Raw genomic sequence first — 16,739 nt, 5'->3', positions numbered from 1 at the left:
TCTATTAATACTTCCTGGGGCTTCCCTGGTGGTTCAGTGGTAAAGAATCCGCCTTGCAATGTAGGGGGTGCAGGTTCAATCCCTGATTGGGGAACTAAGATTTCACATACTACAGAGTAACTAAGCCCGTGTGCCTCAACTAGAGAGACGGTGGGCTGCAACGGAAGATTTCACAGGCCACAATAAAGAGCTGAAGCAGTCAAATAAGTATTTTTAAAAAAAGAAAGAAAGAAAAAGAAACAAACATCATTCCCCAGGCTCTGACTTCACAGGGCACACTGCTTATTATATATGGACCCAGAAACTGGGTGTAGGGAGTTCAGGGGACTCAGGACCACTTAAAGGGAAGAAAACAACTCAAGAGTACACACTGTGTTGAGATTTTCCAACATAACAGCACCGATACAGTCTACGAAAGGCACCTAGTATATTACTTGGGGTCACAATGACAGTTGATAGGAGCCCAAGTATCCAAGTGGCTCTATTTATGATGTACAATTCACTCTGCACTGGGAAGCAGTGCGATAAGACACTCTTAAGTGTTCTCAACCATATCCAAACCCACTGGTCCACATATTTCTTACCAGATATAGAAATGGTTACACTGTGAGCTTTAAAAACTATATTAGAAGAGAAAAAGCTTACTAGTTATATACTCACAGAATTCGAAAAGAGAAATACAAGTGAAATTCCAAAATATGAAACAATGACCTTCTAAAAAAGTTTATTTTGTTCTCACAGGTGACTGTCATTGAGAAAATGCTGAAAATGCAGACTGGCATTTATATGCATGCATACTTTTGCCTAGAAAATCCCATGGACGGAGGAGCCTGGTAGGCTGCAGTCCATGGGGTCGCTAGAGTCTGACACGACTAAGCGACTTCACTTTCACTTTTCACTTTCATGCATTGGAGAAGGAAATGGCAACCCACTCCAGTGTTCTTGCCTGGAGAATCCCAGGGACGGGGGAGCCTGGTGGGCTGCCGTCTATAGGGTCTCACAGAGTCGGACACGACTGAAGTGACTTAGCAGTAGCATGGACATAAAGAATATGTACCAAAATGTTGACTGGCTATTGCTTGATGACTAATGGGCTCTAAAGTGTTTTTGTATTTTTCAATTTTCCTCCAATAAGCATGTATTACTTAAGCGATACCTTCGGGGGTGGAGGGGGGAGTGTGGGGGGAGGAACTAAAGAAAATTAAATACAAAGAGAAAAGAAAATTTCCATGTTCTCATCAGTAGCCACTATCTACCTTTTAGTATCTTACAAGTTGTTTTTTAATGTATATTTTTTCTCATAAAAAAAGGAATCATAGTGCTCTTTCATGGCATGTTCTGCCCTTTCTCTGTTAATAAATATAACATTTTTAACTGTTACATGGCATTTCACTGTATGGATGTACAATCACTTAACCAATTTCTCACATTAAACATGTTGGGTTTCAGATCATATAATGTGGGGTCTTACAACAGGGTATTGTTAGTAAATTACCTAATGGGATCCATCGGGTTGAGCTTCCTTTTTCTCTAAAGTAAAGGTTGGTGAATAAAGCTTGGGGGTGAGAGACAGCAAGTATGTGCATTTGTTCAAGGGGAAGACTGGTCCTGCCTTGAAGAGACAGACTGGCTGACAACACTTTGCGACCTCACAGTGTTCATCCCAGCAGACACTCCTGTTCGAGCCTGCAGGCCTCTTGGCCACAACCGGGGTGTGGGGGGCAGTGGAGGCACACACCTGATGACTTGGGTTGCCGCTCTCCTTCCAACGAGAGCCGCTCTGGTGTCCTGAGGAGGGACCTTACGCCAGGATTTTGATTGATCATGTAAAAAGGACAAAGCACACCATCTGTCGAAAGCAACATAAGCACTGGAGCAGGTGGAAGAGTCTTCTCCTCATCTGTTAAAAAAGAAAACCAAGGTAATAGAAGAGCCAAGTCAACGGAACGGCCCCTGCGTGGGAGGCGAAGACAGGCTGAAGTGCAAGGGGTCCCACTGGACTCATCTGCATACAAGCTGCGGTTGGTTCGCTCTGATTTAGATCTGAACAGCCCTTATGAATCGGCTCTTTAAAGCAGAGCAGCGATCAGCCAGCCAGGGTACTGCCAGCTGCACAGAGCAACACCAGCAGTTGCATAGTGGCTCTGACTCTCCCAAAGCTCTGATTTTCATGTGTGTCCCGGTGTCAGGGAGACAGGTTCAGCATTCCCCCGACCAACACAGGAGTCTCCAGGAAAAATGACAGAAGAGACTCTTGGGGAAAACACACAGAAGGACATGGCAAAGTGAGTCCTTGACAGTTGAATGATAAGCATGTATGTTGTCAATTAAGTCTTCGTGAGAATCAAAAGTAACTGAGTGAATCAGACCAAACAGTCTGGTCAGGGAAAGGACAAGGAACTCAGTGGTGCCTGATGCAGATACCTCTCTAAAATGAGGCACATAGTATATGCCTTTTTAAAAATATATATACACATTCCCACTTTTATTCACATAAAACTGACAAATAAAAATGGCTATGTACTTAAGGTGTATAACATGATTTGAAGGACACACATACTGTGAAATAACTACCAGCCAAGCTAATAAACACATCGCTCAGCTCATGTAGTGACCATTTTGTGTGTGTGGTGAAAACTTTTAAAAAGTTTTTATTGGAGCATAGCTGATTGACAACGTTGCACTAGTTTCTGCTGTATGGCAAAGTGAAGCAGTCATTTATATATATGTGTGTGTATATATACACACACATCCACTTTTTTAGATTGCTTTCCCATTTGGTCATTATAGAGTATTGAGCAGAGTTCCCTATGCTGGTAATTAGTAATGTCGAGCACCTTTTAATGTACGTTGGCCATCTGCATGCTTTCTTTAGAAAAATGTCTATTCAGGTCCTCTGTCCATTTCCTAATCAGGTTATTTATTTCACTTTGCTATTGAGTTGCATGGGTTCCTTATATATTTTGGGTATTAACCCCTTATCAGATCCATGCTTTATAGATTTTTTTTCCACTCCATTCCGCTGCCTTTTCATTATACTGTCTCCTTGGCTCTTTTTTTTTTTTAATTCTCTTAATTCTTTACACAAGTTTTACAGGTTACACCCCACTTACACTGGCCGCGTGCACCGCCTCCCTGTAGTCTGTCTCACACCCAGCGGTTTGTACCTCCTGCTCCCCAACTCCTATAATGCCCCTCCCCTTCCCTCTCCCTGCTCACAACCACCAGCTTGCTCTCTAGATCCGTTTCTCACGTTCACATTTCATGGGACTGCAGCCCTGCCAAGATATCAGCAGGGGAGAAGACAGACTCAGAGCACATGCTCAGGCCCCATGTGGAAGTCTGTGCTTGAGGCCTCCATTTTCTTATCCAAGCCATCGAACCAAGTATTGGGATACACCACCTGCCTGGGAGGCCCTGGGAAACCAGGAGGGGCAAAGAAACAAGGTTATGAAGTCGGTGTTCTGTATTTTAGCCATATTCTTATATACACAGAGACACACAGAGTGTGTGACCTTGGTCAATGAATATCCACTTAAATCAGACGAGTGTGGTATAGTGCACTCTGTCTCACTCTTTACACAGACACACTACGACAAGCTAAAGTGCATGGCAGAGAAAGTTCCATCGTGAAAATGTAGAGCTGGATTTGAATATTAACCATGATGGGAAGAAGACTATTTCTGCACGTAGCTTAGCTATGACAGACTATACTTACTGATGGTGATTTCCACTTGGTTAGTGTAATCTATGGCAACTCCCATGGGCAAGGAATCATCACTCTTGTCTGTCACAGGCAGTTCAGCTCGACTAGAATCCTCCAACAGCCAAGATTCCCAACTATTCTGGAAAAAAGAACAAGTAGAAGATACAGTGTTGGTTAGAGCTTTCTCCAGCACTGTTCAAATAGGAGAGGAGAAAAAGGGAACTCACTTGGTTTAGTATTGCATTCCCTGGGACTCTAAAATCTGGAAACATAGTCTAAAAGCTATGAACCCCGCAGGAAGCAAGGGGCTCCTTTTCCAAGTCTTTCTATCTGTTCCTGGTGTACAAAGCTCCTGTCTGGTGAATAAATATCACTATCACGAACATTCTCTGACGTGTTCTCCACATCCAAGTGGACTCCTGACACAGGGGGACCATCTAACAGCCGCATGGAGCCAGTCAGCAGCTGCACTGAGGAATCTGGATGGGGACCAGGAGCGCCAGGTGACGACTGCGGTCGTGAGCACACAGCCTAGAAAGCTGCCGGATGCCCTGTGCTCACTCGACCACAGAGACAGAAGGTGACCTCAGCTCATCTTCCTAGTTCTCAGTGTATTTCCTCACACTGGTCAATCTTCCTGCCACTGGATTCCTTGAGAAACCACCACATCTTTCCAATAAACTCCCCTTTGGCTCATGTTTGCTTGAGTGGGATCTGTTCCCTACAACAAATGACTCCTGGTTTTTAAAAATCATGGACATTTTGTCTAACTTTCAATGCTGATCAAAACTGGGCAGCATGAATTAAAGGAGGAATAATTTTCAACGAGAAACAGAAAAACAAAAAAACTGTTCAGGAAAGAAAGCAATCGTGATCCAAGCCTTAGGCATGAAGTGAACAGTCACATTCACAATAACGTTAGTAAATGAAACGGGTTCCAACTTTGAAAAACAATCGGCAATACAACAGTACACAAAACAAAGACAGCTTGCTAATCACTACAGGGCAAAATACACCAATATCAGCTTTGGTTTTGTGGAATATGAGATGCAGGTGACAACACCTGAAAGGTGGGCGTGGAGCAGGTGTGCCAAAGGCAAGGGTGGGTACTGAGATGGTTCTCTCACAGCTCGGAAGATCATGAGAGACCGTACACGGTAAAACCGTAAGAATCGAAGGTAAAAATGATCACTAAATGTTCAAAGGTAACAAGTAGAAGAGACTAAAACAGTGCTCTAATCCTATTGAAAGGAAGGACGGGGAAGTCTAAAGGCCACATGTGAGCTAAATCCTCATTTGCGTCATGGCTAATAATTTAAAGTTAACAATCGATAACCAGTGATGCAGTAGATTATTATTTCGGGATAAGGAGATAACCATTAAGAGAGAGAGACCACAAGTTTTTTTTAGAGTCTCTTTTAGAGAACGGAACAGACTAGGACAGGATGGGAAGGGCTGATATTTCACGTATAAGCCCTTTTCCACTACCTGACTTTTCAACCATGAACATAAATTACTTTGATAAAAAGCAAAAAGCAAAGAGTTTCTTAATGTGTGAATACATAAAATACTTGTGCTATCAGGAGACTGTTACTGAAGTTAATCCAAGAGCAGCAAATCAAGAGTGCGGGACTCTGAGAGCTAAGCACTCATGGTGGGCCACCTTGCCACTCAAGAGAAGGATGGATAAATGTTGAATGGTTGAAGAGGAACAGGATGCACAGAACATTTTCAAACTCCAGGTAGACTTTTAAAAAGGAAAGTTTTCGGCTGAGGAGCTGTGTCTCCTGTGTAGTCACTCTGCATAAGGGTAGTGTACCATGACAACCTCAGCCCACTCTGGCCTGCAAGGAGCACAAAGCGGAAGAAGATGGGGGCTTGTCTACACAAATGCTTTTAGCTTTCTGGTGGTTTTCCAAACAAGGTATTTCTGAAGAGTCACAGTTTGGTCTGACTTGCATGTCTCTTCCATAGTCAAGGATGGGTTATAGTTCATTGAATAGAAGAGGCAGATTCAAGTAATAAGGAGAAAATAAAGACAGTTAAACAGAACAAAGCAGAAAAAGCCTCCTACACACCCAGGTACACTCCTATTGGAATACATTTGATTACGACCATGGTTATGAGGTATTCATGGAGGGTGCAAGCAGAGGGCTTCAGATAACACTGAAGGAACTGCTGAATCCAACACCCAAGTCTGTCCAACACAATACCCGAGCCATTTGGCCCACAGCTTTTTTAAGCTGTGCTCTCATCCAGAAACTCAATAAAAGGGGTGTGACTTCAGCTAAATCTTAACCTCACAGTTAAACCCTCCAAAATCTCTGAGAACAACATCACATAAAAGTGGCAAAAGAGAAACATTTACCTGGCTGCTCTGTCGCGCGAGGATGCTGACTTCTGTGGAAGCCGCGGATGCTGCCAGCACTAAATCCCTTCAAAGGATAAAACCGGAAGGCCATTAAATTCAAACGGCAACAGCTGTACCTTGACTTGAGCCAGTGCGACACCTACAAAGCTTCGCTCTATCAAGGAGAAAGGCGAGCTTTTCTTTTCTACCTCGTTGAAGGTAAGAAGATTTTGGACGTAAAGCTTTACTTTTTAGTCCATAGGTCAGAGCCCTGGAGACTCAGCCAACTGTCTCCTTACTTAAGACAAAGGGGAAACACTACAGAATCAATTCAGAGCCCAACAAATATACCACCCTGAGGAGAGAATAACCTAACTGAAGGAAGAGAAGCTTTGTTTCAAGAAATCCATCTTTCAAAGGGACACTTCAGCTCAGAGGGAAACTTTTAATATGTTCCTTAAATATCTGTATTTTCTTAAGTCATCAGTGGACTTATTGAGAAAATGGGATTTTTAAGTTTAGTGTGTATTCGAGGTACATAATTCAAGACTGGGGAAACAGATGTAGCAGTCAGAAGGGCATTATCCAACATGAGCTGAATATATGTTTAGGGCATCTCCAACCTCTATTCTCCTCTCTCACAGAGAGGAGACAGAACAAGCAGGACAAAATGGCTCAGGTGTGCCCCCTCGTCCGCAGCTCACCACTCTTCAATGTAGCTGAGGTAGTAATGATGCTGCCTCTCCGTACAGCTGCCATAACAGGGCTCCATGAAGTTCATAAACACCTCAGGGTGCTTTTCCTCTTTTTTCTACATTGAACAGAGTGAGAAAAAAGAATCTCATGGGTGATTTTTCTTTAATCCTACAAAGTTAAGAATCTCAAAAGATAAAATCCTTTGTTTTATGAGAAAATATACTAAAAAAAAAAAAGAAAATACACTCAAAATACATAGACACACTATAAAGACAATACAAAGAACAGAAACATTGGCCATGGACCAAACTGAATTCAAACCTGTCTGTCACTTCAGCATGGATAGATTACTCAACTTCTCTGATAATGCTTTCTCCTATGTATGATGGACCTACACCTAAAGGAAATCAATCCTGAATACTCACTGGAGGGACTGATGCTGAAGTTGAAGCACCAATACTCTGGCCACCTGATGCAAAGAGCCAACTCACTAGAAAAGACCCTCATGCTGGGAAAGATCAGAGGCAGGAAGAGAAGGGGACAACAGAGGGTTAGATGGTTGGACGGCATCACCGACCCAACGGACATGAGTCTGAGCACGCTCCAGGAGATGGTGAAGGACAGGGAGGCCTGGCGTGCTGCAGCCCAAGCAGTCGCAGAGTCAGACACAACTCAGCGACTGAACAGCAACAACAAATGATGGACCTAAAAAGTCTACATCAAAGGCTGTTTTAAGTGAGCTATGAAAGGATACATAGAAAGTTTCTAATCCAGTGCATGGAACATAAACGGTACTCAGCAAATGCTAGTGTTAGTATTATCCCTGGGAACAGAAAATCTTAATCTTGAAATACGTTATGTTAAGTCACTTCAGTCATGTCCGACTCTGTGTGACCCCATAGACGGCAGCCCACCAGGCTCCCCCATCCCTGGGATTCTCCAGGCAAGACCACGAGTGGGTTGCCATTTCCTTCTCCAATGCATGAAAGTGAAAAGTGAAAGTGAAGTCGCTCAGTCGTGTCCGACTCTTAGCGACCCCATGGACTGTAGCCTACCAGGCTCCTCCGTCCATGGGATTTTCCAGGCCAGAGTACTGGAGTGGGGTGCCATTGCCTTCTCCGAATCTTGAAATAAGGCACCTTAACAAACTTATTTTTAAAATTTGATATTGTCAGGAACCCAAAAGAGTTAATAAAAACGAGGCACTTTTTTCTCATATCCGATTGGCAAAGATTAAAAATGGTACCACTGCATATTGACACACTTTGTTGTTCAGTCGCTGAAAAAGTGAATGAATTTTGAAAATCAAGGTATTTTCTTGCTTTTCTAAAATGACTTCATCAGATTAACACCTATCACAACTCACAGTTTACAACTTAAAGTTTTAGGATTTTTTTCACCATGTGACTCAACAATAGAACATGCTCTAAGTGGACACCACCATTTTGGTCCTCAGGCCCCTGCTGCTGCTACTGCTGCTAAGTCTCGTCAGTCGTGTCCGACTCTGTGCGACCCCACAGACGGCAGCCCACCAGGCTCCCCATCCCTGGGATTCTCCAGGCAAGAACACTGGAGTGGGTTGCCATTTCCTTCTCCAATGCGTGAAAGTGAAAAGTGAAAGTGAAGTCGCTCAGTCGTGTCCGACTCCTAGCAACCCCACGGGCAGCCTACCAGGATCCTCCGTCCATGGGATTTTCCAGGCAAGAGTACTGGAGTGGGGTGCCATTGCTTTCTCCACCTCAGGCCCCTAGTGCAGCGTTAAAAAAAATCGCACACCTCAAGTGGTAGCACTGCCAGTAAGGAAAGGAGAGAGACGCCTAAAGCCTCTGACTTGATTAGAAGACTTCTGTGATTCTCAAATCATCAAGACAGCCTTCACACACGCACCGGGAGCAGAGCCACCACCACGTCCGGAGCCGTCTCCAAGGCCCCATCCGCCGCGGCATACGCTATCGTGAATTCGTATGTGCCGATCCACAGAACGTCCAGAACTGAAAGACACACATCCTAATAAACCACCTTTGTGCTTGGGATAACCCCTGTACATTATAAAACTATCAGCTCATAGATAAATATCCAACTACTATAGCTTTTAAAAAGGCCCAGACTTCACTAAATATAATTCACAAAGATTCAAAAAGCCCAAATTCATTCCAGAGTGGTATTTTACCCCCAACAGATGAAAATCAAAGCAAATAATGAAGAATTCTAATTAAAAAAAAAAAAGTCAGGATCCATTTAACGTCATTTACCAAGTGACACAGGTATCTACTAGAGAATTACTGTTACGGTGATTTAATCGTGTGTGTATGCTGTGCTCAGTCATGTAGCCATGTTCAACTCTTTGCCACCCATGGACTGTAGACCACCAGGCTTCTCTGTCCACGGGATTTCCCAGGCAAGAAGACTAGAGTGGGTTGCCATTTCCTTCTCCAGGGGATCGTCCCGTCCCAGGGATCGAGACCTAATTAGCTAACTGAAACAATGACAGTTTTCACACAGGAGGCACCAGCACCCTCCTGAGCCAGTGTGCAGGCACCTCACACAGTCTAACATTTCTGCAGTACAGACAGTGCCTCATTAGACGTCAGCCTAGTAAGAAAGGCAGCTGTGTTACCTCTGACGGGATGGTCTGCCTCGTAAAATGGAGGACAAGGAATGACTTTTTTTTCCTGCAAAGTCTGAAAGAGATTTGAAAAAAACAGTGTCAAACAAAGCAATCCCCAGACCGCAACTCCAACAACTGTATTATCGTTTTACAGGCCAATGCCCTAAAAGAACATGTACCAAATTTCATGTAACAACTTTTTGTGATGATAAAGAAGAAACAGAACCTAAACCTCAAACCTATTCCGCCACATTCACCACCCTGTACCCTGCAGAGAACAGGAGGAACACACGACAGCACAGGCCTCAGCACTGCCCGCGAGACTCTCCTTCTCAATCAGATCTGATCAGACATACACAGATTCTCTGCCAATTTATACTGAAGAGTATTCATGAATATTATCTCTGGAAGACCACAGGAAAAGGATGACAGAGTGGACACGCGACAACTCTTTCCTGCATTCTCTTGGTACAGACAGATTTTTTGCAATGAATATAAGTTATATTTTAATAGGAAAAAACAGCAAAAATACTACCAAACCAACCCCAAAACAGTTACTTGATAAAAACACTCTGAAGCCCAAGGCAAGACTTACAGGAAGATACTGGACCACAGTTCCATTCTGCTTCCCCACAGCCAGCTGCTTTCCTTTGGGGCTCCAGCACACTGGGCAAAGAAGAAAATACTACCAATTAAAAACTGAAGAAAATGGAGCAAACCATGAGATATGTACCAAAACAGCCACGTAATCACCACTTCAGGCTTCCCTGGTGACTTAGCGTAAAAGATCCACCTGCCAATGCAGGGGGTGCAGGTTTGATCCCTGGCTCGGGAAGATCTCTTGGAGAAGGAAATGGCAACCTACTCCAGTATTCTTGCCTGGGAAATCTCATGGATAGAAGAGCCTGGCGTGCTGCAGTCCATGGGGTTGCAAAAGGGTCCGACATGACTTAGCAGCGACTAAATGGCAACAATTACCACTTTGTGTTCCTCTTTCTATCAGTCCATGGAAGACTGTGGGGTCATCCTTACTTGGCAAAGTAAAAAAAGAAACATCATGTTGATGATACAGTCGAACTGTGATTTGTTACCGGGCCATTGAATCAGTTGCTAAAAAGGCTTTTTCAATGGAATATTGCCCAGAAAGCTGTAAAGTGCAGAAAACTCCAGTTTTTAGATAAATCGAGGAGGGTAGAAAAGGTTTTCAAATATCAAGAAATCTTTCTCTTGCTTCTACTGGATATTTTCTAATGTTTTCCCCCTAAGGTACAAATGACTGTTTCAGAGTCTGATCTTTTAGGTCAAAATAATTATTTCAACAACACAGTTCTAAACCAAACATTTCTATACCCAAACATTTCACCAGAAAGCCCATGCACACTGAAGGTAAATCATGTGTGCTGTGTGGCTTCAAGGACAGTAACTACAGAAATAAAATACACTCTCTCCACTTCTACCAAAAAACAAGTATGACAAAGAGCCCCATTTGCTTTTTTCCTCAGAGATTAATTTTTAAATAGATGACCATTACCATATGTTACAGAGTAAAAGACGTCATTACTCACCAGACGTTACTCCTACTGTGGAAGGAAGGGTGGCACACACTTTCACTGTCTCTGTGACTTGTAGGACTGCAATGCTGCCGTCGGCCAGACAAACTGCCACCATGGAGGAGACCGCAGGGTTCCACTTCATGTCAATCACCAAGCCTCCTGCATCTTTTAAGAGCTTATGATATGCAAACGGACGTTTCTGCTGTTTAGCCTTTTAAAACAAATGCCCAGAGGCAAAAATAAACAGATAAATACAGAGACATTCAGTGGTCCAAGAAAATTATTGAATATGCAAGTTTTCTCAGATTACAGTTCGGTTTTCCCCGTGACCATGAAAAAAAACTGTAGCTCTACACAACAGTCTATTAGTTACAGACAATTTTAACATAATTTTGAAAATGGCCATCAATTATTGTAGCATACTTAGAGGGACTCTCAACAGGGAATACGCAAATGCAAAATAATGGATAAAGAGCATAAACAAAATAAAAACTGAGACTCTGCTTCTTAATAGTGTTGGGTCCTTGAATTTTAGAGAGTGCTCATCTTAAAATACTGAACTTATTTTAATTGGTACGCAGAAGCCCCAGCAGGCTTCAAAATTCCAAAATAGCCTCAGTGAACGATTTGCTGTCGAAGGCTAATGAAAGATTAACGATATAAAAGGTGCTTCGATATGTATGGTTGAGTCCCTTCACCGTTCAGCTGACACTATCACAACATTGCTAATCAGCTATATCCCAAAACAAAATTAAATGTTTAATAAAAAAGAAAGAAAGAGAGACCACTTGAAGCCACATTAAAGGTGTGCGAGCCCCGCACACATGCTAATCTTCTATCAGCAACCCCGCCATTGAGCCATTGCTGCGAAACTGCTCGCCAAAGCCTCTGGGGTTGAGGCGTGGTGTTTCAGGGGCATGAGCCTGCTGCATCCCCCTTTCCCCAGGAGAGGAATCAAGAAATTCCTTTCTACTTAAAAAAAAAAAAGTGCCTCAAACAAACAAAACCCCCCAAGTACTGCTGTACTCTTGGATGGTTACTTAACTCTTTGGGCCTGTTTCTCCATCTCCGAGATGAAGACCACGATACCGAGTGTATAAGGCTAGTATAGAGCCAAGAGGGGCAGGCGTGAATGAAAACACGGCACGCAAAGCACTAGCACAGGGCCTGGCACGCGGTCAATACAAACACTCAATCTTACTATCACCGCTACTAAACAGCCTGGGATGAAGAACACTGCAGGAGGAGGCCAGAGACCCAGCATGCAGGGACTCCTGACACCATCTACTAACTCTGTGGCCTCAGGCAAGTCACTTAAGAGTCCCTGGGCTCTGGCTGTCTCAAGTGTAAATGAGAAATGACAGCACCCTAGGGCAGATGGTGTTACAAAATAATTTCTTGAAGTCCCTATTATCGCAAAGATCTTGATTTATGATTCTATAATTAAGGACCTCTTAAAAACCCGAATTCAAATCTAGAAAAAGAATTCAAAGGTCAACCAGGAACTTCTAGGTTATGATTCAATACCAGGCACTCTTCTTAAGTCCCTAGAATCTGCCAGCAGCTTACCTCATTTGAGAATGTGCGAACATCAAAAAAAGCAATAATGGAACCATATTCACTGGACATCATGCACACGGACAGTGTGAGGTTATCGCAGCTCAGGGCCAGGTGATGTATTGGGAATTTCATAGGAACCAGCAAGCTTTGAACTTTATCGACTGAAAACAAAAAAACAGAGCAGAAAATGGAATGTTTGAAGCATAAGCCACAAACTCTATTCAGGTCTATGTGAAACCATTCTTGCATCTACATAAACGTACGCACCCTGATACCAAGTTGTGCAGAAGAACTGCAGCTTCCTTACAGATGGCTAACGCTGCACTGAGTATTGCAGGGACTCTCCCCATACGGCCTGGGGAAACCAACTGTGACCACAGCTCTGGTTCAATCTAGTCCTGTACCATATTTCTGCAACAATGCTCCAAACAGAACACGTTCCCATTTGTGTGAATGATGCTGTTATGACGACTAAAAGGCTATGCAGCAAAATTCTTCTCCTAGAGAGCCAGAACCCAAGTTGAACTGAACAACAAAAAAAATGTGTGGCACAAAGGTAAGCCGTTCTTCCCTCTGAGTTCAGAGGAACAAGTCATCAGAAGAGAAATACAAAGGACCAGCAAGAACACCCAGGAAGGCTTCCAGCAGCCCATCTAGCACTTCCTCTTCTTGGGGGTCAACCTCAGGACTAACAGTAGTTTTACTTTTACTATGTAAAACTTAAGAAGCAAATGACATTAGCACTTCACTATGTTCCTCTCTCTATCATGCAACATAAACCGAGTAACTTACCTATCTTATTAGGATCATCTCCAGGTTTATTCTGAATAAGAAGATTTTTAGTAGAAAAAACGTGCAATCCACTGGCTCCACCAGCAAAGACCAGGCCGTATTTGTTGGACACAGAAAGCAGACTTGAGCGTTCCTTGGGCAACTCCTCAGGAGAATCAAAGATTCTCACTTTCTTCAGTGCTCTAAACTGAAAATCCTATGGTGCAGGGTCAAAACAAGATCAATTCAGGGAAAATAGGACATTACATTACCTGTCATATTCTGGTACACCAAAATATATATTACCCTGAGAGTAAAGACTGTGTGGCCGGTTTGACCCCTGGGTGGGGCAGATCCCCTGGAGGAGGCAATGCCAACTCACTCCAATAGTCTTGCCTAGAAGATTCTATGGAAAGAGGAGCCTGGTGGGCTACAGTCCATGGACTTGCAAAAGTTGGATGCAACTGAGCATGCACACATTAAGTTGTACTATACATATTTTTTCCCTTCAACTCTAAACCTATCTTTAAATCAAGGTTTTAGTGAAAAGAATGTAAATCTCCTTTTGCTTACACTCTAAAAGACATAAAAACCAAAGACAGCCTTTCTCAGCCTTCATTTGTGTACTTTTATAGTGTTTCCTATGGCTTCCTTTGTGGCTCAGGTGGTAAAGAATCTACCTGCAACGCGGGAGACCTGGGTTGGGAAGATCCCCTGGAGAAGGGACAGGCTACCCACTCCAGTATTCTGGCCTGGAGAATTCCATGGACTATATAGTCCATAGCATCGCAAAGAGTCGGACACGACTGAGTGACTTTCACTACACTACACTACACTACACGGTGTTTTCTACAGGATCCCCACATACTAATTTCCTTGGATGTGATGTTTAAACATATTTGGTAAAAGAGTAACTGAAATAATCTTCTTAATTCCAACTGCATATGGTGATCAGACATCCACACGGCTTTCCAGGTGAGACCATAGTTCAGTCACTCAGTGTGACTCTTTGTGACCCCATGGACTGCAGCATGTCAGGCTTCCCTGTCCATCACCAAATCCCGGAGCTCGCTCAAACTCATGTCCATTGAGTCAGTGATGCCACCCAACCATCTCATCCTCTGTAGCCCCCTTTTCCTCCTGCCCTCAGTCTTTCCCTGCATCAGGGTCTTTTCCAACGAGTCAGTTGCATCAGGTGGCCAAAGAATTGGAGCTTCAGCTTCAGCATCAGTTCTTCCAAAAATGTTCAGGACTGATTTCCTTTAGGATGGACTGGTTTAATCTCCTTGCTGTCCAAGGGACTCTAAAGAGTCTTCTCCAGCACCATAAAGTTTTCAGTTTTTTGTTAATTCTCATCCTGATAACCTCTGGGTCTTGGTAATCAGAAACTCAATGTGAGACCACCATTTTCTGAGTCTGTGGTTCTAAAACCTTTTTATCCTTCTGCCCCAACCTACATGAGGAACAGGGCACACTCTCACTGGGTTGGTCACCCTTGGCAGAGATTCTCAAGAAGAGACTTCTACTCTTAACATGGTATGGATTACTACTTCCTAATGCATTTCAGTGAGTTGTTGTCCAAATGCCTAAAATCTTCCCATTACTTATTAATATTTCCTTTCTATGGACACGAGTGTGAGCAAGCTCTGGGAGTTGGTGATGGACAGGGAAGCCTGGCAGTGCCGCAGTCCATGGGGTCCAAGAGTTGGACATGCCCGAGCGACTGAACTGAGCTGAGATTTGGATCATCTGATCCTCTCAAGTTTCCTGACTTCAGGAGGATTTCCAGTACCAAAAACGGACCTCCAATTCTAGTTAATTAAAGGACTTGTGGGCTTCCCTGGTGGCTCAGACAGTAAAGAATCCGCCTGCAAGGCGGCAGACATGGGTTTAATTCCTGAGTCAGGAAGATCCCCTGGAGGAGAGCTTGGCAACCCACCCCAGTATTCTTGCCTGAGAATCCCATGGACAGAGGAATCCAGGGGGCTACAGTCCATGGGGTCCCAAGGAGTCGCGAACGACTAACACAACAAAAACAAAAGCGCCTGTAGGATAAGGGATGATCCCTGCTCTGCGTTAAGCAAGCCTGGGTTACAGGCTTGAACTAGTTCAGCGACAGAGGACAGAATCTTTAAAACTGCTCACAACAACCTAGATTTCAGTCCGCCTGTCAAAGGCGGCTTTGGGTAAGTTACTTTCCGAGCCTCTATTTGCTCCTCTACATTAACAAGTACTTCCTAGGGTCGCTGTGATAGCTACCAGTGCCTGGCATGCAAGCAAACGCTCAATAAACAACAGTTATTCCCATACTCCGACGACCACATTAAAGGAACTACGATAACTCAGGAGGCTCGCACAAGACCAACAGGGGACGCGGAAAGTACATTCCGTGGGGCTTTCACGCCGGCTGCACGGCAGAGCGCTCCAGGACGCGGTAACAAGAACTTGCATGGCCTCCCACCGTTCAGTCAGGAGGCGGGGCAGCGGACACCCGCGCTTCCCGGGTCAGGGAGGCGCCAAGGCAACACCAGGATTAAGGAAGGGTGGGAGGCCCCGGCCAACACCTGACCTTCATCTCCCGCTCAGGGATCACGGCATCCATTTCGTCTCCCATCGCGCGGCCCTCAGTTGGTGAAAGGAGCCACCACCGCCGCCGCCCGCGGCCTGGCCCACGCAGCCCAGGTCTTTCCGAGGCCAACTTCCTCCCCTCCGAGCTTGCGACGAGCGGCACAACTCGCACTTCCGGCGCGCTTTTGGTGACGGCACGCATTTCGGTCCGCGGCGTGGCTGAAAGCTGAGGGGACCTTCTGAAGTCGCGCGGCCGCCTCCTAGCAGCCGCCTCCCATTGGTCGGCTCGGAAGAGTAGGAGGCGTGACCTGGCAGTCACTGCGCCTGCGCCCGTCTGCTCCCGGGCCGCCGCTGTCGTCTGCAGGTGGCGTGGGTTCGCCTCGTGTGGGTTTCCTTTAGTCTGTAGTGCAAGCGCGAGATATCCACGCTCGTTTCGTTGAGGCTTCACAGTAATCTTTGGATGTAGGTGGTTATTAATAGTTTCGATTTCAAAGATGTTAGGAGCTTGACAAATATTTCCAAGGGGCAGCTTCTGAGAAAGGCTTTGGACGGGGTGCGGAAGGAAAAGGTGTTCAGAAAGTTGATGGGACGGGGCCTCGCCCCTGGTGTTTCTGAAGGCTGAAAGGGGAGATTAAAGGACCCCAGCGATCAGCTTTGTTTACTTTTTTCAAGGTAGTCGTTTCTGGAGCAAGAGCCCGTGAAAGTGAAAGTCTCTCAATCGTGTCCGACTCTTTGCGACCCCATGGACTATACAGTCCATGGAATTCTCCAGGCCAGAATACTGCAGTGCGTAGCCTTTCCCTTCTCCAGGGGATCTTCCCAACCCAGGGACTGAACCCAGGTCTTCCGCATTGCAGGCGGTCTCTTTACCAACTGAGCCATGTGTAATTGAATCTTCAAGACGTCCTAGTCACCTAGGGATTATCG

At 44.6% G+C, this 16,739-nt stretch overlaps 1 protein-coding gene across 3 annotated transcripts in view; it reads right to left on the bottom strand.

Moving 5' to 3' along the window:
- The window catches only part of NUP214 (nucleoporin 214), a 91,362-nt gene extending 75,318 nt beyond the window's left edge, over positions 1-16,044 (bottom strand). For 2 of the 3 annotated variants that reach the window (XM_055541421.1, XM_055541422.1), the window contains exons 1-11: positions 15,814-16,042; positions 13,266-13,461; positions 12,483-12,634; positions 10,926-11,124; positions 9,956-10,026; positions 9,370-9,433; positions 8,640-8,743; positions 6,761-6,867; positions 6,075-6,141; positions 3,719-3,845; positions 1,739-1,900 (exon numbers count right to left, since the gene is read on the bottom strand). In XM_055541421.1, coding sequence (XP_055397396.1) covers positions 1,739-1,900; positions 3,719-3,845; positions 6,075-6,141; positions 6,761-6,867; positions 8,640-8,743; positions 9,370-9,433; positions 9,956-10,026; positions 10,926-11,124; positions 12,483-12,634; positions 13,266-13,461; positions 15,814-16,014 — 1,450 coding nt within the window. In that variant the 5' untranslated portion in view covers positions 16,015-16,042. Of the gene's footprint in view, positions 1-1,738; positions 1,901-3,718; positions 3,846-6,074; positions 6,142-6,760; positions 6,868-8,639; positions 8,744-9,369; positions 9,434-9,955; positions 10,027-10,925; positions 11,125-12,482; positions 12,635-13,265; positions 13,462-15,813 lie in introns of all 3 variants that reach the window. The other variant, XM_055541423.1, reaches the window with a different exon arrangement.
- Between the last annotated feature and the right edge of the window lie 695 nt (positions 16,045-16,739).

Source organism: Bubalus kerabau, chromosome 11, assembly GCF_029407905.1.
Source record: "Bubalus kerabau isolate K-KA32 ecotype Philippines breed swamp buffalo chromosome 11, PCC_UOA_SB_1v2, whole genome shotgun sequence".
Taxonomy (NCBI): domain Eukaryota; kingdom Metazoa; phylum Chordata; class Mammalia; order Artiodactyla; family Bovidae; genus Bubalus; species Bubalus kerabau.
Note: the sequence above shows the minus strand (reverse complement) of the source record. Positions and strands in the feature narration are given on the sequence as shown.